The sequence below is a fragment of the Acipenser ruthenus genome, chromosome 16 (genome assembly GCF_902713425.1).
Source record: "Acipenser ruthenus chromosome 16, fAciRut3.2 maternal haplotype, whole genome shotgun sequence".
NCBI classification, from domain to species: domain Eukaryota; kingdom Metazoa; phylum Chordata; class Actinopteri; order Acipenseriformes; family Acipenseridae; genus Acipenser; species Acipenser ruthenus.
In genome coordinates, this window is record NC_081204.1 from 33,072,638 (window position 1) to 33,096,088 (window position 23,451).

Consider the following 23,451-nt stretch of genomic DNA (forward strand, 5'->3'; position numbering starts at 1 on the left):
GCATTTACGTCTTCCATATGTCCTCATATAATGACTAGAAATATATATTTTTTATTTCTTCATAAAAAATATGCAATCAGGAAATGTACTTACTGTTTTTGTCGTTTTTGTAAAAAAAAAAAAAAAAAACGAACCCCTCATTTTAGAATTATGAACCGTCAGAATATTGAGCGATCTCCTAAATTTCCTAGTAAACCGGTGAAGTACAGGGTTATAAACAAACAGCGATGTGCAAAACAACACGTTGGACAATTTTTCTGGCTGTTCATTTGAGGGAATAACCGCTAGAGGGCAGAAACCCGTCTGAAAACCAAGCTACATTATTTCATACGTACAATAGCTCACAGTATTTTACTGTATAAACGGAAATCATTACCATTGCATTAAAGAGTTAACATTTTTAGACTTCACCGTTGACGTATTTGTATTTATCGAGGTTCTGTATATATTTTGCTGCAAAATAAATGCAAAAGGCACCAAGAGTGCAATTTCCTCTCATGTTCCTGTAAGAGACCAGACCCTTAAGGATCAGTCAGGGATTCATATTTGCAGGGGCATAGCTTACATTTTTAAAGCAGCCAAGTCTTTGCCGGGAGTGGTCTTTAACGCTTCCCCTGTGCTCCTCGGGTCCCACTTCTCTCAGGTCATGGAGCTTCATTATTAATATTCCTTAAGAGTTCCCTATTCAACAGATGCAAAGTAACATCTGCTCTAGATTTCTACCCTCCCAATACCCGTTCACAACGTGCAGCACTAGGAGGTAAAGCAATGCACTGAATCATAAGCAAGAGTCTATGTGGTATTTAAACTGATAATACTTGTATGCATGAGCAGTAAGTTTGAAATGCATGCTTCAGGCAGATGATTATACTGTAGGCAGGTTTTACCAATCCCATAGTGCCTTTCTTCAATCACTACTGTCTTCAATAAAGGAAGTTAAGGTGTCTTCTTCTTCTTCTTCTTCTTCTTCTTCTTCTTCTTCTTCTTCTTCTTCTTCTTCTTAATGGACAGGTATTTTAATATTGTTATTTTTGGTTTTCATCAGAATTGCATGCTTTGCTATGATTTTAGTTCACAATTCATATTGTTGACCAAACTATACTACAGCACTGCAACTGGAACACACACTGCATATAGGAGGCTGTGTGGTCCAGTGGTTAAAGAAAAGGGGCTTGTAAGCAGGGGGTCCTCGGTTCAAATCCTGGCTCAGCCACTGACTCATTATGTAACCCTGTCTTTCGGGTGAGACGTTGTTGTAAGTGACTATGCAGCTGATGCATAGTTCACACACCCTAGTCTCTGTAAATTGCCTTGGATAAAGGCATCTGCTAAATAAACAAATAATAATGATGACCATTAATATGACTTGATTTTACTTTTGAAATACAGAAGAAAATAAGGTGAATATGGGGGTGGATTTTCTCACCAAACACAGCTTGGATTCCGATTCTAGAACATTCTTGAGCCTGCTGGCCATTAGTCGTGCAGCACACACTGCACATGACTGTCATCTCGTTACCACGGAAACAACCATATAGAACACATTACATCGAATCCTTGGTGGTGGAATTTCCTTTGTGTTCTTTGTGTTCCCTACTGCGTTTTTCTGTATATGGCAGCCATACTCAATCGCAGTGTATACCCTGCATCAGAAACAGCTGCATCAGAAATAGCTGCACTGCACTGTGACAAATCTGCACAAACGTTGCAGGAGAGTCTGTGCGCATCTCGGAGACTGATTTAGTCTGCTCTCCAAGGCCTCCGTGGTCTGATTGACCTCCAACAGAAACCAATTGCAAGTCTATAAAATACCGAAGTCAAGCAGGCAAAGATTTTAGCTGACGCTGCAGTTAGTAATGTTGGTAGCTCAGTCAGTAGTGGGCAGTCTTCCTCTAGAACAGAATGGACAGGTTGAGATGGAATTAGGACAGGACATTCCTGTCATAATAATGCAAGCAGCATGTCATCCTGACACATTAGTGGCTCTGTTCCTGCTTAAATATCTTAGTGCTGCTGTTGGAGTGGACAGACAGATCTGGGGGTTGATATCATTTCCAGTCATGCTGCTCCCTGCTTTCAGTCTATACAGTCGCTGCTTTCAGACACCAGAACCCAATGTGCAATCTCGCAATTTGATTTGCAATGGCGGAGTGTTACAACTGATCACTGGAAACCGAGAAGGGGTGGGGCCTGGGAATGTGAGGTTAGGGGTCATCCGCTGTTGTCTTTGCTCTATAATAATTTCAGCCTCAGTATTTAACTCCAGCAATCAACCACTTAAGCTTAGTATTTAGTAAACATAATAAGGAGGGGTGTCAGATATCTACAGTAATGATTTTCTGTGCAACCAAAATAGGAAGGGAGCTACAGCAAGTGGCAGTCTATTGCAGATGAGCAGGGCTTCACGTCCTGTGATACGAACAGCTTTTAGAAGACAAGCGTCTCTTTATTTTATTTGTAAATCGATGTTATTTGGTCTCTCAAACTGAACTACTGTGTACAGTATACGTTGTATGTATATGTGATCAAATATCCCAAAGCTAACCTTATTCTCTAACCTTTAAAAAACACACCCTTGTGAAAAAGCGACACCATTATTGCATTCATGCAAAGAAAACCCTGTTCTGCACATGTATACATCAGTAGCACACCATCACCATCACCATCTCCAGCACAGCATATTTCATTTGCCAATAACAACACGAACATGTTTAGGCCCTGCCTGCCTGCCCTTCTTGCATGAGGGGGGCACGGCAGAGGCTATTGCTGGAATGTAAGCTATCTGCACAACCGGCGGCAGGGGGCGGAAGACCTGTTGCTAAGAGACAGTCTGTGGGAGGCAGGATGATGGAGGAAAGGATGCAGGGGGAAATTTTCAGCCGGGGGAAAACGCAGCACGGGAAAATATCGAATTCGTCGCTGTATTAAGCGTTTGACCCATTGCACAATACCGTTTTTTTTTTTTGTAACATCGTATGATTCGGCTTTGTTTGCGTCGGTCTTTCATTTTCATTAATAAATGGTTTTGGAGCTGGCAGCGCCCGCGAGAGCAGGCCCCCTGCTGCAGCGCTGTATCCCGCACATCGAGCGTGTTTTCCGGGTAAGGGTCAGCCACAGCGCCGCTGAGTCAAACTGCGGCAGCTCCGTCGACAGCAGCAGCATTAGGTTGAATATCGGAGAGGGCGAAGAAGGCGACTGCAGAAAAGCAAACGTAAGTACCACACAGAATTAAACTGATTATATTTGATATAAATCAGTGTCTTATATTTTGTAACCACGTCGCTTTTTTTTTCAGTATGTCGTGCATGATGAACACGTGAACAGCACAGGCGTGAATATTTTTTTTAAATAAATAAAAAGCACCACCTTATACGTTTAAAATGCCAAAAGCCTTTTTAATAGCTATACCCCAGTATCACTGCTAAATTATTCAGCAGTGTGAACTTCTCTTTTTCTTTTAATTGATGGCAGCGTGTGATTTATATTTTGTAATGTATATTTTTGATGTACTGTACATCGTTTTAGGAATGCGGTTGGAGCTCTGTATCTCCATCCATGAAAAAAAAAACAGCCGTGCTTTCCCAAATTTGACTTGCTGAGTGATTTGACATACCTGACCCCTGTGCTGAAGTGAAGGGTGTGTAGCAGTAATAACAGGCTTATGGTAATGAACAGTGGGTATGCGCCGAGGTCTTTGCAACCAGAACAAGGCTTGCATAAGGAAGACACTAAAACGACAAGTTTGAGAAATTTAGCCCCCACTTTCAAATCTGTGCCTCGTCCTGTATGATGTGTTATTATTACAATTGAAGCATTCTGAGCTGCGCAAGTTAGTTGTCGAGTGAACAGAATTGCGGTACAGTACAACAGCAGTTAAGCCGGGTTAGTTAATTTAATATTAATTCACAACTCAAGCACACCTAGAAATACAATCGAGTGTTTGCATTTATTAGCAGTATGCTGTGCCGCGGAGGCTTGTAAAGCCGGCGCTGTGTCAATGCTTACTGTATCGTTGCAGCGCCTTAAATAGCAGACCTGAATGAAACGGTTATCAAATATACGAAATAATCGATTGCTTAGCCTACATATTCGGTGCAATCATTATTCAGTTAATGTACACGTGCAGCCACGCAGTTTGTTTTTTTAGATGATTTAACTTTTTGACATTTTATTTTTAAATAAATCCCCCCCCAAATAATAAACATAGACATGCCGAAATGATATAGGCCCAAACAAGATACATGGTAATTAAGCTAGAGTTATTTACAAAATAACTACAGTACAGCTGCTAGTATTTAGGGCGTTATGGTTTGCTATCCCCTCCTAAATATTTAGCATTTCAGCTTTTATGAGTCTCAATTCTTTTATAGTTAATGTCCTGACTGTTTACAAATATTTTTTGACAAGACACCTCACATTGTGGTTGTAGTCAGTGTTTGTGCTAATGTGCTTGGGGTCTGCCCTGTGTGAGCTACATACAGTAAAGATCCAGCCCCTGAAACCGACACATGGGCAAGCAGCTGTGTGACCTTGACAGGGTCCAGCCTGTGAAGAGGAAGAGGAGGAGGAGGAGGAGGAGGAACCCGCCAAGTTAAACCAGGCTTTATTTGATAACTTCAGGAAAGTCCAGCACATGACCTGAATAAAGCTATGTCACACAGAGCCAGATCCAGTGTGCCCACTCCCTGTGCGCTTTTACCTTTAGGAAAGGAAAATATGACTGATATGTCATTGATCGCATTTACAGTAGCAGTCACTTAAACCAGCCAGATAGACGTGAATGAGAGGCACATTGAATAACAGCTACCTGATCTGAGTATCCTTTCCTCATAAGCCTGTTTTCAAAGTTCATCTACTGTTTGTACTTCCTCATGCTGGGTTAGAATCTTACGCCAGGGGACTTGAAAAAAAATACCCAGTCAGCTGCCAGACAGACCTTTATACTGAAGTAGATGCCAAATGTGTGTACGGCAGGGTTTGATTAATGTACACAGTTATTCTGTTCTTTCACTGTTTTGCTCTGTCATTGATTTAAGCCGTCGGTCTGTGTGGGAGGTATGAGAGCGCTGCTGTCTTACGCAGTGACATGGATGCAATATGGAGAAGTTCAGAGCCCACTAGGAACATATTAGCTACCCTGTTTTAATTTTCATTTGATCTTAAACAATGGGTACATTTTTTGTATGGGGTGGATCATTTTCAGACCGTTTTTGAGAAGGCTGCAGTTTGTTCTTTCCAACTGTGTTGGTACCTTTTATATTGACACATTTCCTGATCCTATTGCCCTGGGACTTATTACTAGTAGATAAATATATTTTGTCAATAGATACTGTAGCTGATTTTAAAACATGTGCCAGCTTTCGTGGATGCACGGATCAGGTTTTTGGAGTACAGATCCACTAGCATATTTTGTTAATTTAGCAGTTAAAAATAAAATCATATTTAAATAAACCCCAATCTTGGCATTTAAAAAAAAAAAAAAAAAAAATCTGTTATACTGTTCAGTAACTGCATGTTTTTATTATTTGCAGAAGTACCTGTAAAATTGTTAGATTCTCTGTAGCTTTCCCCAATACTCTCCTTTTATCTTTACATTCTGTACACTGTCTATCGTACGAGGTTGAAATGACTTCATCAATATAGAGATTAAAATGACTAAATATATGGTGTACTTCATGATACCATCCAAAGTGCTAGGTGCCCAAGAGTAGTGTTACAGTATTTATTATTATTTGTTTATTTAGCAGACGCCTTTATCCAAGGCGACTTACAGAGCCCAGGGTGTGTGAACTATGCATCAGCTGCAGAGTCACTTACAATTACGTCTCACCCGAAAAACAGAGCACAAGGAGGTTAAGTGATTTGCTCAAGGTCACACAATGAGTCAGTGGCTGAGGTGGGATTTGAACCGAGGACCTCCTGGTTACAAGCGCTTTTCTTTAACCACTGGACCACACAGCCTCCATATCTCACCGTACAGTAATTGGTCTTTCGGTGAGCATGGAAAAAGAATAATAGCCAGCAGATATGAAATCATAATTGTATTACTTTGGCAGCTTGTAGATTTCCTCCTGGAGCAGGTGCTAACATTTGGGGGCTGATCCTTATCAATCATCAGTCAATCAGTCTTTATTTAATGTAGCGCCCTTTGCAACAAGTTGCCACAGAGCGCTTCACATGGGCAAAACAGGAAAATATACATAGCAGTAAGCACTTGAAGCAGACCAACACATTAGTAACTACAATAAAATACATAAGTACGATAAAATAATAAAAACAATAAAACATACAGTAAAAATGCAATAGTAGTACTAGTCATGTATATGATAGACTATAAAAATATGTCTTCAGCCTATTATTATTTGTTTATTTAGCAGATGCCTTTATCCAAGGCGACTTACAGAGACTAGGGTATGTGAACTATGCATCAGCTGCAGAGTCACTTACAACTACGTCTCACCCGAAAGATGGAGCACAAGGAGGTTAAGTGACTTGCTCAGGGTCACACAATGAGTCAGTGGCTGAGGTGGGATTTGAACCGGGAATTTCCTGGTTACAAGCCTGTTTCTTTAACCACTGGACCACACAGCCTCCAGTTTTAAAAGCTGCCATAGTTGGCGCCTCCCTTACATATTCTGGCAATTCGTTCCACAGTTTAGGGGCCCTATAGCCGAATGCTCTACCACCTGTGCCCTTTTTTTAAATGTTTGGAACGGTGAGATACCCAGCATCCTGGGATCGGAGCGGCTGGCCTGCAACATATGGGGTAGGATGGAGCAGGACTTTAAAATTAATCCTGTATCGTATTGGGAGCCAGTGTAGGGAAGCCAATACCAGCGTAATATGGTCAGACTTTATTGTTTTCATTAGGATCCTGGCAGCAGCTTTTTGCACAAGCTCCAGTCTGGACAAAACACAGTTTGGAATACCAGAAAATAGGACATTACAGTAGTCTATTCTAGAAGTTACAAAGGCATGCATCAGTCTCTCAGCATCCTGTGCTGAGAGAAAGCGTCTTAATTTAGAAATATTTCTTAGATGGAAAAAAGACACTTTAGTTACGTTCCTAATGTGGGATTCAAATGAAAGATCAGGGTAAAAAAAAAAAGACACACAGATTTCTAATTTCTGTCTTTGACTCAGTGGGGTAGCTGTCCACTGTACAGGCACATTGATTTACCCTCTCTCATTGATTTCTTGACCCCAAAATTATGACCTCTGTGTTATCAGAATTTAACAGTAGAAAATTTGTTGACATCAATTTCTTAATATCAGTGAGACAGGTAGTTAAGGTATTTGCAGATGTGGAATCACCTGGTTTCAGAGATAAATACAATTGCGTGTCATCGGCACAGCAGTGAAAGTTTGCCCTGTGTCTGCGGACAACATCACCATCCCTGTCATGCGACGGTTCAGTTGGTTGTTGAGTTTAGATTTTTTTTGCCTGGTTTTGGTAAGTTGCACAGGGCACGCTGATGCTTGAGCAGCCTGTAGTTTTGCACACACCTGAATCTTATCCATCCTGCTGTTTACCTAAAACACCTTCTGTGGGGGTGTCAGCCTTTTCAATTTATTAAGCCGAGATCGCTTGTGACCTTTTACCCTAACTCCAATCACGCCTCCGACTTGACATTTAAAACCACCGTCTGGAGTTTTGTGGAATCAGGAGCAGTTGACAGTGCTTCACAGACAGTGGGCCTGCGTTTTACATGTACATATATAAGGACATGCAGATATTCTGTATGCCTAATTTCCTGTGCATCTGGAGCTGGTCTGTAACTATAGCGTCACACCTCTAGTATCTGCTTGTAATCCACTTCACCTTGTTACTGTGCTAAACAAAGTCAGTGAAGGCTTATGACATTTTGTAGTGAGTGTACTGTATGTGAGCCCTGATCCGTGAGCCTCAATTGTCATAGCTACACCTGATACAATAATCAGATGATGAAGGTTAGGAAAGTCTTTGACCTCGTGAAAACAAATGTAAAAAAGACAATTTCATGGTACGTCATTTTAAGTTCTCCAGTAAAAGATTCCATCCTATAGTACTGTTCTGACACTCTGCTACTGACATTCAGGCTCCCACACCCATCCAACCAGTATTGGAGTTTGAGTCAAACATGATGTTTGCTGTGTTATTCCTCAAATTTACTTGAACCCAGAGATGGTGCGGTATTTTTGAGAAGACGTTTCCTTTGATGAAGAATGCTTTTATAAATTCCACCACTATGCTTATATAACATGTTGGTATAAAACATGCTGTGAAGTGCTCTGGTGAGGACAGGTTTTAACTATCAAGGCAGCAAAACATTATCAGGGTCTCTGACTCATGGGCAAGGGGGTGTTTTCTCTCCCTTGCCTTCTGCTGAAAACTACAATCGGCATTTTTATAGTTGACATTTTTGTTGGTTGTGACACACTTTTGGGGATCTGAATAAAAGTATGTTTCCATTTTATTATGGAACCAGCGTCTCTGTCGTAAAATAGCAAAATAATAAACATCATCTATTTCCACTACTCAAACATTTACACAGAGAAGATGGAAGTTCCCCAATTGAGGGAGACAGCCTATAGCCTGGAGGTCTTTCACATGTGGAAATGACTGACCTTTCAAGGTTGGGTCAGGTGCTGTTTGTTTGTACTCCCTTTTTTTATACAAAGGGCTATGGATTTATAATGTTCACAATCTTCTAAAAAAATACCAGTCTGTTGGAAAAGTTATCAAGGGATAAAGCATCAAAGGGGTGTAAGATACAATCCGTATCTTTTTAGGGTACTTGATATGTCTTGCCCTAATAAAGGATAAGGAATTCATTCCTTCAGTTTAAATAAGCATATTAGACACAGCATATTTACAGCATATTAGACACGTGCATTCTTCTATTCAACTTAGTAAGTAGTTTATTTAATTGTATTTATTATTTTATTTTTTTACAGAGTGCATTGAGTGCTAAAGAGTGTTGAAAGAGACTGTCAGACATTTGCATTCTCTAACCGCAAGAGAGTCTGAAGTAATGCTTAGGGTGCAAGTCACACAGTGATTACTTTTTAATCATGAGTATAATCATTGCAAGTATTGTGTGTTCACTCACTGTGACAGTTTTAAACCAATTTTAAATAATACTCAAACTTGTTTTTTTTTTAATCTTCAAAACCTGAGCCTTAACATTCCTCTTCCTTCTCAATCTTTAAGATATAGAGCTAGTTCAGTTGAGAAGTATGAAGATGTTTAGTGGGTGCATTCTTCAGCCATGCCTGGTCCTGTCCATCTGTCTGTCACACTCTGCATGGCGAACCAATCTTTCTTATAGAGTTCTAGCATCCTATAGTGTTGGATTACATTTCAGTATAAGTTTCCAAGTTAATGAGAATACTTCCAATGTGTGTTCAGTGTGGTGCTTAGTAACTAAACTGGAATGCCTGTTCTAACATTTTAAATGCTTTTTAGGTCAAATTATATTTATATACTGGTTTTGCCATGTTCTCTATGAAGATTTATTGCAGATCCTGACTTTAAAACTATGTACTGTAGTTAGAACTCATCATAATTCTCTTCATTCTAGCCAGGTTTAATACAGGATGTTGACCATACTGTACATTCACTTGCTTTCTGTGCCTTGCCTATTGATCACCAGGGTGGCAATGCTTTGATTTTGAATAGCTTGAAGTTTACAAATTTTCTTAAGCTAGGTTTTTCTGACCGCAGTGAAAATAGTTCATAAAAACAAAAACAAATAGGGTTCTGTTTTACACCAAAAAAGAAAAAAAAAATGAAAGCTTGTCACTTTAACAGAAAAAAAAAAATCTGTGAAAAAGAATCCTTGGTGTTGTGCTTGCAGCCACGTCCACAGCAGCCAAAAAAAAAAAAAAAAAAGCCGTCTGTTGAAACCCTGATTTACCTTGCCCCCCTCCCCTCTCTCTGTTGATAATGATTATGTTGGTGCTGCCTTGAGAAATACAGGCTCCGTTCTGCCAGTTAGTCGTGACTCTGCTCAAAAGCTGTTTGCCGACGACAAGGCCTGGTTGCTAAGCAGCACTCACTGTAACATCCCTCTCTGTACGGCGGGGGGTTGAAATACCCCTTTTCAATGACCACAGTATCCGGCTTTTCTAATTCAAGTGCCCCCTTATTTTTTTGTTCCTTTTTTGTTATTTGGACTACTGCATGATTCCAGGAAGTAGGCTAGGACTTAGTCGGATTTCATGTTGTTATATTCAGTTATTTTGACCAGTATCATATGGATGATACACAGCAAGACACAAAACCTTTTAGCTGCTGTATTCTGTACAATGTGTGACCCACTGAGATACATTTCCCCTTTGAACTGTTAACTAGGAACACCCTAAATATGAACCTTCCATGATGTGATTTCATACAGCATGTACAGTAATTGTGTTTCTCCTGATCACCCACTTATATTTATGATACACTAGTAGTGAGTGTTATTTTCCAAACTACTGTTAAATTTACTGTTAAAGTAGGCAACTACAGTAGCCATATGCAGTCTGTCTTATTTACTGTACCTACAGGGCCAGCTGAGAGGATTTGAATACTGATCTTAAGATTTAAGTTCTTAATTCGGGTTTACACAAAGTCATTTTTGACCTTACTGAATTAAGAAGTCATGCCTTATCATGAGAGCACAGTGTAAAATCGTGACGACTAGGTTCAGCGTTTAATTGTCTTTGCCCTGGTGAAACTGTCTGACCTGCAATGCTATTGTGTAATCAATGGTAATCTTTACCTAAGAAACGAGTGAGGTGTTATCAGTATCGGGAGTTTAACCCCCTCACATACGGTACACTAGCAGTTTCCTGTGACTACATCTAGAACCACCTAGAGAATTCTTAACCCAGTTGTAACCACCCACGTTTCTGGTCACTGCACTGTACACTCATGAATGTTGTCTTTTGATACAAATACTTTAGTCATTTGAATTTAATTGCTGCTGATGAAATTTGATTCTATGATGGAATTAGTTAATAATGCACCCCTTTAAGGTGTTGATGTAACAGTGAGATCGTTGTATAAATCGTATTGCAATTCTACTTAGATCTGTTGTGCAAGAACAAAACAAAGTTGCTGACAAAGTGAACATGTAAGATATTGTTATTTTATACACATGAAAAATGAAGATCCCGGATATATTCTGCTAATCTCTGTAATAAGCTTTAAAATATAACTGAAATCTGTCTTGAAAATTAACAAAAACACTTTGTAACCCTTAATAATAACAGGGAGTTTTGGTGAAGACTGGTTTGAATGCATTTCGGGCTGGGTTTCTTCTTACCTCGTGGGGCGTTGGCAAAGTGTTCTTCTAAGCTACCAGTGATATCTGGTGTTCCTCAAGGGTCAGTTTTGGGCCCTATGTTGTTTAATTTGTATGTTAATGATTTGGCAACTATACATTTTTCAGAATGTACCAATATTATTATGTTTGCAGATGACACTACGTTATATAAAACAATTATAAATCCAGAAATAGACTCCTTAGCTTTTCAACATTATATCAATCATGTCTATGATTGGTTTGGGATTAATTAATAGAAAGTCACTCATTATAAGCTCCGGGGGGGTTGGGTATCTGATAACTTGCCCTGGTCACACCTTGCGATTATGTTGGCAGCAAAGCGAGAATAATTTGGGGGGTTATTTTTCGTTCCTTTAGAGATGCCCCATCCAGATGTTGTTTTACATCTGTACAAGAGTTTGTAAGAGCTATTTTAGATTACAACTGTTTTGTCTGGGACCCATTTCCAACATACAATACTAAGAAGCTTGAGTCTGTACAAAAATGTGCTTGTAGGATTGTACTGAATGACTGGAATTGAGATTCTACTCATGACAACCTTCGTAGTCACTCTTCTCTCAAACCAGTAAGTGGCAGAAGGTCCTGTTTTATTCTTGTTCATTTCTATAAGGTTCTGCCTCTGTCAGTAAAAGACCTGGGCTGAGAGTCTCCACAGAGCTGCTCTGATCATGAGTCCTTTTCACCTTCAGTTGTGGTGGTGTTCTTTCTTTGGCACAGCCTTGGGGGGTATGAAATGCCCTTCTGGATTCCCTTTTATCGTTGTCAAGCCTCTCCGGGTTTGAAACTGCTGTTCAGTGTAATCTGCCTTTTGAGGTGAACTTGTTTTAGTTGTAATGAAATTTAAATGTAAATATCTTGATCTTTTTTTTAATATATTTGTGCATTGTATGTATACACATGTGTGTTTGTATTGATAGTACTTGGTTGTATTGTTTGTTATTGAGTGGTCTGCTTAGGTCTCTCTTTGTATTAGTGCTGCACTATTGAGATGTACCTGTGTTGGCCCTGTGGGCACAAAGTGAATAAACTAAAGGGAACTAAATTTCCTAAAGACCCCTCCGTTTTGTCAAATCAGTATTAACTTCTACAGTTATGCAATAATAAACCCTGTTCACAAAGACTGTTGTTGGATTATTTAACAGTAGTCTAGTTCAGTTTCATGCAGGCCTCTATGATAAGAGAACATGCCATTCATCATACAACACTACTAGTTTATTTGAAAGCCGATATGTTTCAGTCCGGTACAAGAGTCTCCTTGTTCTGTGCAGTTACTGTTTACTCCTTCAAGCAATGTAAGTTTCATACATAACATTTAGGGGTGGTTTCGGTGCCCCTGATTAACACTAATCTTGGACTACCGTACCTGAGGAAGCATAAGGTACTCCAAGATTAGCAGTAATCGGGGTCTATGAAACCATAGATTCACATCTAAAGTACTTTCAATAATTCTTGTACAAGGTGTTTCAGTTTACATTCACTGCATGCAATACTGTTTGATATATTTCAGAAGTAGAACAATACCCTGATGCTCCTTCTCATACTTCTCTGTCTGTTGTGTTGCTGTAATCATCTCTACAGTCCAGATTGTGTTAATACAGACGTTACTACTTCATTATTATCATCTTACCCTGCAGCACTCCGCCCATTAGTAAACCTTGTCTTTATGACTACATTGCTGCAGTTTACAGTAAAAGATCAGTGGACAAAATTACAAAATATTTCCACTGATGTCTCCACTGTACATCATGTTTGAAATGGCTTTATTTCCAAGTAAAGACTTCCTGCTTTTGCCATCACATAAACTAGTTAATAATTATTCCAGACTTGTAACAATGACATTGATTGTAATGTGTGTATACTTAAAAAGCTCTGTTCACTATACCATTATTCTATACTCTTGTGTCTGACAGTCACACACATTTATGAACAGTGGGTTGAAACTCCCAGGTTTCAAACTGAGATCTAATTAGAACAAATACTGTAGAACTCTGGCCTGAAGCCAGGGGAAAGTGTTCTGCACGTCACACGTAGTGTCACTCACTGCAGGGGGTGTGGCTCTGTGGGGATAAAAGACACCATGGTAGACGCAGTATGTCCGTGAAAAGACAGCATGACTGCTGTGCTTGTAATGAAAGACACTTGTTTTCATACCGGATTAAACAGAGAGATTTTTTTTCTCATAATAACATTACAGAAGTGATTGCTAACTGTGAGTATTTTGTTTTTGTTTAACAAGGATATGAATATATTACTTCTGTAGAAAGTTCAGTTACACACACACACACACACACACACACACACACACACACATATATAGATACACATAGATACTTGTACATTTTAGTTCTTAGTTCCGTTTGTGTACAGCAGTTACACACAAGAAAATGCATAATGTTTATCTGTGTATTTATCTGTATATTTATGTTTTTACTTATACATATGAGTGTGTGCAATGTATAACTTGGGTTTATTCTGTAAGATGTTAATTACAGTTTCTTTTTCTATAACAAGAATATTACTCACATTGGTCTCAGTCAGACTCTTTTTTTTTTATGTGGTTTTAGTCTAAAGTTTAAGCTTGCAAGGAAATGTGGGTCTGGAGTCTTTTACTTGTTAAAAAATTCTTACAATTGAGAGCTACTGTGCAACTTGTAAGTCCATGTGTATGGTAAATACTATAGCTTAATGAAAATAGAATAAAAGAGTAACACAGTTGTACTGTTGATTTTGAACGAATTTCTGAAAATACATTTACATACAAGACTAAAAATAATGATTAATTTGCATTAAAGTTTTGACATTTCAGAATGGTTTCCCCTGCCAACCAAAAGTCATGGGCTGCTGGCTCGTACTGCGGGTCTGGTTGTTATGACAATGTTTCCACTTTCAGATGGTATATTTCCCTTTACTGTACATGTAGATGGGCTTCTTGCCCAGGCTGTTGCAGGAATCCACCCGCTCTTATTGAACCGTTTGATTATGAATTGAAAATCACACAAACAAATACCAAACACTTTTCAGAGTGTTGTAGTTGTTTTGTAGAACCTTGACAAGTAAACTAAATACTGAAGTTTAAGATGTGTAAGGAAGGAACCAACTAGATACGGAACAATAACAAGTAAAATTGGACTAGACTGGAAACCTTTTTGATTTATTTTTCTGCTTTATTTGTTAAATTGTTGTTGTTGCTTTATATGTAACTTTCAGGGTAAAATACAAGCAACAGATCATTGTAATTATGGAAAGTGTTTTACTTGGTACAAAGCAAGTACAAACGCCTGCTGTCATAGGCTGCAAATACAGTGCTGATATTAGTGGTAAAAAATGTGCAGCTGTGTTGCCTAAATGACTGAGCTCTGGTGTAATTAGTGAAGAGGGCAACACTCACATGATCTTATTATTTTAGCCGATCGAAAAGGGGAAGCAAGAGCAAGGTAAACTGTAAGTTCCTTGTTGGAAACTTTGTCTAATAATGTCATGACATCAGAACTGCGTATTGCTCTGCTGTTTATCTAGTGACAGCCACGTGATTCTTTTGAATAACGGTTTTAATCCCATTTTTAATACATTCTTGTTGTATGCTTCTGGGTGTAGGTGAATGGAAGGCCACAGCTGCTTTCTCTGTTTTAAATACAAACGCACACTTAATCACCAGGCAGTACAAAAATGGAACAGATTTTACTGTGACATTTTGTTTAATTTTTGAACCCTTAACTGGGGGAGGTTTTTCTGACCTTATATAAATACAGTAAATCGAAATAGTAGATCATAATTTGCATAAAGCATGTAATACAAGACCATAACTATGCGAATTCAAATATCTAAAAGGACTATATGCAAATTGTTATTTGACGTTATCAATTGCAGATAAGATAGTTTTGAGGGTATTTTACAATGCCACTTTCAATTCTGCTGTTTTTGTATTTTATTTGACATGCTAAGGAGACTGTCATTGCATGAAACTATTGCTAATGCTGACTTGTGGTTGTAGATTGAAAATAATTTTCCATTGTTCTTCTTCTTTAGGACTATATAGTTTCACTTATCTCTCCGGAACACAGAATAAAGGAACGCTTAACATTAGCGTTGCGTAAACGGCTGCTGACAGTGAAATCCACCATTGAGTATGACTCGCAGGCTGTTGTGGAGATAAAAGACAATGCTCTTGAGATTTCGGGCGGCGAGCACAACGTAATGACGGCCTGGTCCATGGTGGAGAAGTTGAAAATGGAGAAACGGTCCTCCAGAGAAGAGGTCAACATTCTCAGAGAGACAGCAGCAGACTGCAGCGCGGAGTCTGAGGAGGGCACAAGCTCCGAGAGCGAAACAGAGCCGGCGTGCGGCAAGAAGAGGGAGCCACTAATCAACAACAAGCCCCACCGCCAGCTCTGCCGCTCCCCCTGCCTGGACCGGCCTAGCTTCTCCCAGAGCAGCATCCTGCAGGACCTCCGAGCCGAAGACGCCAGGGCCGCCAGCTGCAAGCTCAGCCTGGATAAGGAGTACCAGGCCAAAATGGATTTTGCTTTGAAGCTGGGGTATTCTGGTGAGCAGATTGAGACTGTACTCCACAAACTGGGAGCTGACGCCCTCATCAATGACATTCTGGCGGAACTTGTGAGGCTGGGCAATAAGGGCGACGTGGACACACAGAGTGGTGCGTGCACGAGCACAAGCATGTTGGTACCTCGGGGCATCTGTACAAAGGAAATCGCCAGCCCAGAAATCTCATTAGAAGAGGAAGCAGTGGACAATTTAGACAATTTGAGACCAATAGTGATTGACGGGTCTAATGTGGCTATGAGGTAGGTTTTTAAAATAAGCATCCACTGTAGTCTTTTTATTGAGTTTTAATAATGTATGGAAAAGACACACACCAGAAAATCTTTTCCTTAACCATGAACCAAGCTGGACAGCGATTGAAGAGATAAATCTTTTTGTAAATTGTTTTAATTGTAGTCATGGAAACAAAGAGGTGTTCTCTTGTCGTGGGATCCAGCTGGCTGTCGACTGGTTTCTGGAGAAGGGACACAAAGACATCACAGTGTTCGTGCCGGCGTGGAGGAAGGAGCAGTCCAGACCCGACGCACCGATCACAGGTACAAACAACACGGGCACAGACACCTGCGTAACGGCAAAGATGCAAAACCTCTTCAAATTAAACCATTTCGGCTGGTTTTACAGACACAGATTAGCAGTAGTCCTATACTACCTTACCTAAGTTAACATTAGGTGGGGATAATCAATGTCTCTGAAACCAGCCATTTATGCTTTAATATATTAAGTGTATGGTTTAACAGTACATAAAAGTTAATTTACTTACATGCAGCTAAGCTTCATGCAGTGTTAAAATAATGCTTCCTTTAATACCTTAATTAAAGAGTGTTTCCATTAAAGTGCAAATTGATATACATTTTAAAGTAATGTATAGTATTTGTGCGTTTGTTCCATCTTATCTGTGCTTTACATATCGTCACATTTTCTACATCATATCACAAGGATTCTCTGCATTATATATAGAGATTTTTTACAACTTTCCAGATCAGGAGATCCTGAGAAAGCTTGAAAAAGAGAAGATTCTTGTATTCACACCTTCACGGAGAGTCCAGGGGAGGAGGGTGGTGTGCTACGATGATCGCTTTATAGTGAAGCTGGCATGTGAATCTGATGGCATCATTGTGTCCAATGATAATTACCGGGATCTGCAGAATGAGAAACCAGAGTGGAAGAAGTTCATAGAAGAGCGGCTCTTAATGTACTCCTTTGTAAACGACAAGTAAGTTACTCAACAGAATTCGTTCTGTGGAAGAGTACGTTTTATAAAACAAAATAAAAACCAATAATAATAAAAACCTTTTTAACTTTGCAGGTTTATGCCACCTGATGATCCTTTGGGGCGTCATGGTCCAAGTTTGGAGAATTTCCTCAGAAAACGACCAGTTATTCCCGAGCATAAGAAACAACCCTGTCCATATGGTAAATAATGTTTAATTTAAATAGAAATCTACATACTGCATAAACCACAGGTATTGAATAGTACATTTGTGTGTTTGTCCTGTGCATACATTTTCTTGATTACAAATTGGCCACTTGGCCAAGAGAGACTTTCTTAAGAGCAAATGAAAATGTTGCTTCAAGAATTTTGTATACATGTGTGTTTTTTTTTTTTTTTTTTTTTTTTTTATATAATGGTTTTCCTGATTTTTCTGCAGGAAAAAAGTGCACATATGGGCATAAATGCAAATATTACCACCCAGAGCGTGCTAACCAATCACAGAGATCAGTAGCAGATGAGCTGCGGGCTTTTGCCAAGTTGTCTGCTGTGAAAACCATGAGTGAAGGTGCCCTGGCAAAGTGTGGCACCGGGCCTGCCACAGCTAAAGGAGAGAGTAGCTCTGAAGTCAAACGCGTCGCTCCCAAGCGTCAGTCAGACCCCAGCATCCGCTCAGTGGCCTGTGAACCAGAGGAAAGGCTATCGGCAGCTCGCAAACCTGAGGCTAGCTCCGTGCCTTCTCTTGTGTCTGCTCTCAGCGTGCCAACAATGCAGCCAGCCAAAAGCCATGCTGCTGGTGCCTTGAACACCCGCTCCGCCAGCAGCCCCGTGCCGGGTTCTTCACAGTTCTCTCAGTGCTCGTCGCTGGAACACATGTCTAGTGTGCAGTATCCACCTATTCTGGTCACCAACAGCCACGGCACCTCCATCAACTACTCGGAACAGTACCCCAAGTACGACACCGGGGGCGCTGATCACGGCTACTACTCCATGTTGAGCGACTTCTCAAATCTGAGCCTCAGCAGCATGCACAACACAGACAGTTTCTACAGCATGGAACAGGAGCACGGCATGTACACAAGAAACCCCAGCCCTTGCCCTGATCCTTGCATTAGCCATTCGAGTAACGAATCCTCCTACTCCTACGGGGACCTGTACATGAGTTCAGGGGACGGAGGTCCGGAGGAAAACGTCAAGTGCCACCTGCCGCCTTCTCAGAACAGGCTGCAGCCGTTTTCCCATGGCTTCCACGAGGCTTTAAAAAGAGTGCAGAGTTACGGACCCGACGAGCCCAAACAGGCGCCACGCAAGCAGTCAGTTTCTCACCTGGCGCCGCATGTACAGCACCCCGTGGTTGGGGCCCGGTCGAGCTGCCCTGGGGACTATCCCATACCTCAGAACGTCCACCCGTCCTCAACTTCACAGCCAGGTCGGGCTTTAGGCATGACCAGGATGGACAGTATATCAGACTCCAGACTCTACGAGAGCAACCCCATGAGACAAAGGAGGCCTCCGCTGTGCAGGGAGCAGCACGCCAGCTGGGACCCCCTTCCCTGCGGCACTGAATCCTATGGGTACCACTCTTACCCCTTAAGCAGCAACCTCATGCAGCCTTACTACGAGCGCGTGATGGTGCGAAGCATGCCTGAGAAGATGGAACAGACCTGGAGGTCCCCGTGGGAAGGCATGCCTGCAGAGCCTCAGGAACGCCATTTAATCCCAGAGCACCAGTACCAGACCTACCGCAATCTCTGCAACATTTTCCCACAGTATCTTGTTCACTCAGTTATGGAGAAGAATCCTCACATGACAGACCCCCAGCAGCTTGCAGCTGTCATAGTCACCAAGTTAAGGTCTGGGCGTTAAAACATTTCATTTTGAAGGCAAAATAAGTATAATATTATATATTTGACGGACAGAAAAAAAACATAGTTTTAAATAATAATAATAAAAAAAAGAAATGTGATGCACAAAGTATATCTTATTGTGTATATATTTGTATCTGCTCTAGCACTGCTGTAAATATTTTGGGACTGGCAAAAAGTCATTTCCAGAGATTTTCATAAAAGGTGGGGGAACCTAAGGAAGTGCATACCTCACTGCATGGATTTTAACTTAAATTGCCTTTTATTTAAGTGACCTCATAGTGATCATTGTTAACCACTTTTAATTTATGGTATTTTAATGTTATTAAGAAGTGTATTTGCTCCATTGAATATGTTGAGTATTAGCAATGTGAAATATTTAAATTTGCTATCATAACAATTCAATTATGAGAATATTTCTTTCCTTAATCTACTTTTTTTAATTTTTATTTTTTTAATTTTTTTATTTAGAAATGCTCAGCTAAACACAGAGGCAATGAAAATGGTTCTTATTTACCTTTTATAGCCACTGACTGTATCTTAATAGGTTCTGTTGTTTGGATAAATATGTTTAGAAAGTAGCCATTGTGAAAACCTATTTCAAAGCTGCTGAGATTATGCCAAAACATTAAGTACCGTTATTGTTATTGCTGGGTATTAGTTTAAAAGTACCAGTTCCTTTATAGCAGGTTTATTTTATTTTATTTTAAGACATGCCACCATTTTATTTCATGAAGCTTTTATGTTTGTTGGTTTAATGTTGCATCAATGTAAAACTGACATCATTTTCCAAGTCATACATCGGATTATGGCTCATCCAGGTAGAATACGTGTGAAGTATAGTTTTCTGTTAAACTGGTACTTCTCCTCTTTGTGAAATTTAAAAATCCATGTGAGGGTGTGCATTAATTTCCTTGAGTCTCAGGTACCTTGTAAGGTGATAAAAAGAGCCTTCACGGAAATGCACTTAGAATCATTTCCAAACCTTCAATACCTGCAGTAGATTTTTTTGGGGGGAGGAGGGGGAGGCTGTCGTTCTGCAGCTGAAGCCCTGAAGAGGCTGCCTTTTTCTTTAATGCTGCACTGAAAGGACACCGCCACCCTTCTTTAGATCCAAGTTTTATTTAAATATTTTGGAATGTTATTAGCTCGAGCCAGTTCGAGCGGAGACTTGTTGACTTGTAGTTTTTTCATGAGAGTCAGGAAGGCCGTGTACGGCCCTCTGTTTCTTCATGAGAAGGTGTGACACTGCCTAAATGTTTCTTACTGTGAAACACTCCCAACGTGAGGCTGCAGTCAGGTTTGTTTCTGGCATTTTGCTAACGGCTTGCACGCTGCTGTTTTTGTTTTTATTGTTTTAATTTTATTATACTTTTTTTTCTTTTCTTTTTATTTTATGTAATCTGGACTGAACTTAATTCAGCCATAACTTTGAAGTACACACTTATAATTGACACTAGCTTTTGTAAGGCCAATTTGTTTATTTTTTAGGCCCTTACCTGAATTCACCTGTGCAATGAAGAAAGATGCCAAACTAGAATTTTTATTTTTTAATTTTGTATTTTTATTTTTAGGTAACATTGATGCATTTTTTTTAATACTACATTTGGAGGGGAAAAAACAGCTGCTCTCCCAGCATGATAAAATACAGAATTATTTTTGCATGAGGCTGTCATCCTTTTTTATGTTTTGTAGATCGCACTCCCGTCAAGTTTTTAAAATCCTCTCTTCTACACAGAGCTGTTGGGTGTCTTCAGGTACTTGACTTGCACAATCCTGCCCCGATTCTGCTCCATACTTTTTCTGTTTTAAATGCAGCAAACAGCAATGCCCCAAATGTCCAGAAACGACCTTTGTTTGTTGATACAAATTGTATCTCTTTTTTCTTGATTGTATAAAATATTTATGAAATGTACAGTATCATCTGTAGTATAGCTTTAATATCGATTTCTTTGCCACAATGTTTGTGACACTGTGTGTCACTGGGAGTAGCCCATGGGTATGTACTATTTCTTACTGGGCACTGTAGTTTATAGAAAAAATAAAAAAAAAACTTTTAAAAACTGCTAGGTGTGCACAGATCTCTTGTGTACCGCTTTTAGCATTATCCTGTCCTCTATCTGTACATTATTTATTATAAATAAAATGTAAACCGTGTTAATAAAGCTGAAGTATATTGTTGTTACAGTGTGTTCTTAAAACTGAAAAATGTGTGGTAATTCAAGCGCTGTTGTACTTGATCAGTATAAGACATCTGCCTTGCCCGCTATTCTTGCAGTTGCTAGAATTTAACTATTCTTGTTTTGCAAATGGCTAGCTGTTTAAATTCATGAAGTTTTAAAGTCAATTCGCTCTAAATGTCTACTATAAAAAGGCATTGTATTTCTAATCTACTCAAGCTAATATCTAAGCAGTTCTATAATGACTAGGATTTGTGAAACTTTGCTGGGATCACCACATTTTTTGTTTATATATATATATAAAAAAAAACAAATTGAAACATGATTGCAAGTTGCCACGACTTTCTGGCTCAGAATTTTGCCTGAAGTAATAAAAAGCCACTTGGAGGCTTATTGTATTCGGTTACCTATTTTAGTATGTGCCTGTTAAAAAGCAATGCAAAGTTTATGTGTGTATTTCAAAGGCAATGAAGGATATATTTGCAGATTTTTTTTTAGAAGCCCATCCTACTTGCATGTTCTTGAGCTAGTCTAAATCTTGCAAATCTAATTGAGATATTTGAATAGTACTGTGTGTGTGCAGTATGTGTCATTGTATATATAAACAATTGAACAATTCTGCACTGTTTTACCTATAAATCAATTTACTTATCTTCCAACTTGCCCTCAGTTGCTAAGCTTTATTCATTGTTTAAAATGTTATTACGTACTCGTTTCGAGACGTACTTTTACTATAGCATTTCTTAATGAAGATATGAGAGCTGAGACTAAATACAAATTACACTAACTGCATTATTAATTGAATTCTTATATTGTGTATCTGAAGTTCATTATCAGATTTAACAATCTGAATGAAAAACTATTGTATTTCTGTTAAGTGTACTCTGCTGTGGTTATTTAGCTGTTAAGAGTGAGTTGACTAATATTAGTTCTTGTGTTGTACTAAGCTGCAGTAGTTTGTTTTATTCTTTGGTTGAATGAAACTTGTTGCTTTTTAATTGTAACAAAATGTATATTGATAATTAAACAGAACAAACACAAAAAAAACCAAAAAAAAACTCTTTGGGTCTGTTGACCCAAACAAAATGTAAGTCTCAATGACAAAGTGTGTCTGTTTCTTTAAATAAAGCCAATGTGTGGTGTTTGTACAGTAATTGTAATGTGTGTGCCAAACACATACAGCAATGTACAGTCGCAGGACCTCTCCTCAAATGATTCTTGTCCAGTTAAACGATATAAAGGGTAACATTCGGTTTATGAATGTAAAACTATCCGTAGAAATCATTGTAATAGAGCTGTCAAAATAAGCAAAGGCACAGAAAGCAGCCTCTCCCAGCTCCCTCTGGTGGAGTTGGTTCCTTCATGGGCTCCCAGTACAAAGTACGGTAGCCATGGGTGTTAAACCTCAGAATAAGGAGTAACTAACATACATACACATACATGGGATGCAGAGCACAGGCCTTTTTATCAATGTTACGAACAGGAGAATACTGGAGGTAGGTGAAATCTATACATGGGAATTGTACAAAGAAACGTGATAGATGCATCAGTAACCTTTAGAATATATCTGGCTGCAGACACTGGCGGTTTGATACTGAAGCAGGCGAATGGAAACATGGCATAACACAGACTCAGAGTTGCAGTGTTATTTATACCTTAGATTGGTGTGGATTGTAAATCCTTAACTGAGACAGCAAGGATCACTACTCGGATAATCTTACTGAACAGGATTCTGTATATTGTGAAGGGTTTTGGTCTGTAAGGATGTGTGTGGGCACTTGACACCACACACAACCGCTGTATCTCCTGCTGGAGATGGAGTACAGAATACTTGTTTAAAAAGTCAAAATCAGCAACAAAATCCTTTTAGTAAGTAACAAGACAACATATTGGTTGACGAGGCAGTGGAGATCATGATACAAACGAAAAATTTTGTTTATGCTTTACTATATGTTTCTGTGTGTATTATAATATATCAAAATAAAAATATATTTAAAAAAAAAAAAGCAGATGACTTGGTTTAAATGTATTGTTAAGAGCTACTGTTCTAAATATTTAACTTCTCTGTATTTATGATGTCACCATAAAATGAAACGTAGAAAATAATAATTTATTTGGCTCATACTGTTTAACTTCATGACACTGAAAATGAACAGGTGCTTTTTTTTTTTCTTCAAGAAAAAGTTTGTAAGTTGAATGTGGTAGTCATTTTAGTGTTTAAGTACTGCTAGTTCCTTTTAATAAGACAATTACTTTTTAATAAATGCCTGCATTCTGTGTTTTAGCATGAAGTGAACATTGCTCTTTAAAAGTAAATTAAAATA

The 23,451-nt window shown here is 39.2% G+C and overlaps 1 protein-coding gene across 2 annotated transcripts; it reads left to right on the forward strand.

Moving 5' to 3' along the window:
* The first annotated feature begins 2,690 nt into the window (after positions 1-2,690).
* On the forward strand, positions 2,691-23,141 carry LOC117412202 (probable ribonuclease ZC3H12B). Of its 2 annotated transcripts, none has more exons than XM_034020340.3 (6): positions 2,691-3,211; positions 15,339-16,114; positions 16,269-16,408; positions 16,851-17,085; positions 17,179-17,285; positions 17,522-23,141. In XM_034020340.3, exons 1-6 carry the CDS (start codon positions 3,020-3,022, stop codon positions 18,946-18,948), a joined length of 2,877 nt encoding a protein of 958 aa, XP_033876231.2. In that variant the 5' UTR covers positions 2,691-3,019; the 3' UTR covers positions 18,949-23,141. The 2 variants fall into 2 exon arrangements, with proteins under 2 accessions (XP_033876231.2, XP_058845493.1); XM_058989510.1 differs by lacking the exon at positions 2,691-3,211 and adding an exon at positions 13,392-13,521.
* Positions 23,142-23,451: the final 310 nt, after the last annotated feature.

What these genes read in the sequence shown, in the direction of transcription:
- LOC117412202 (XM_034020340.3), top strand. Translation starts at nt 3,020, where the DNA reads ATGGTTTTGGAGCTGGCAGCGCCCGCGAGAGCAGGCCCCCTGCTGCAG. An exon ending in ACCCGACGCACCGATCACAG is followed by an intron (nt 16,409 to 16,850) that starts GTACAAACAACA and finishes ACAACTTTCCAG; the next exon opens with ATCAGGAGATCCTGAGAAAG. An exon ending in TACTCCTTTGTAAACGACAA is followed by an intron (nt 17,086 to 17,178) that starts GTAAGTTACTCA and finishes TTAACTTTGCAG; the next exon opens with GTTTATGCCACCTGATGATC.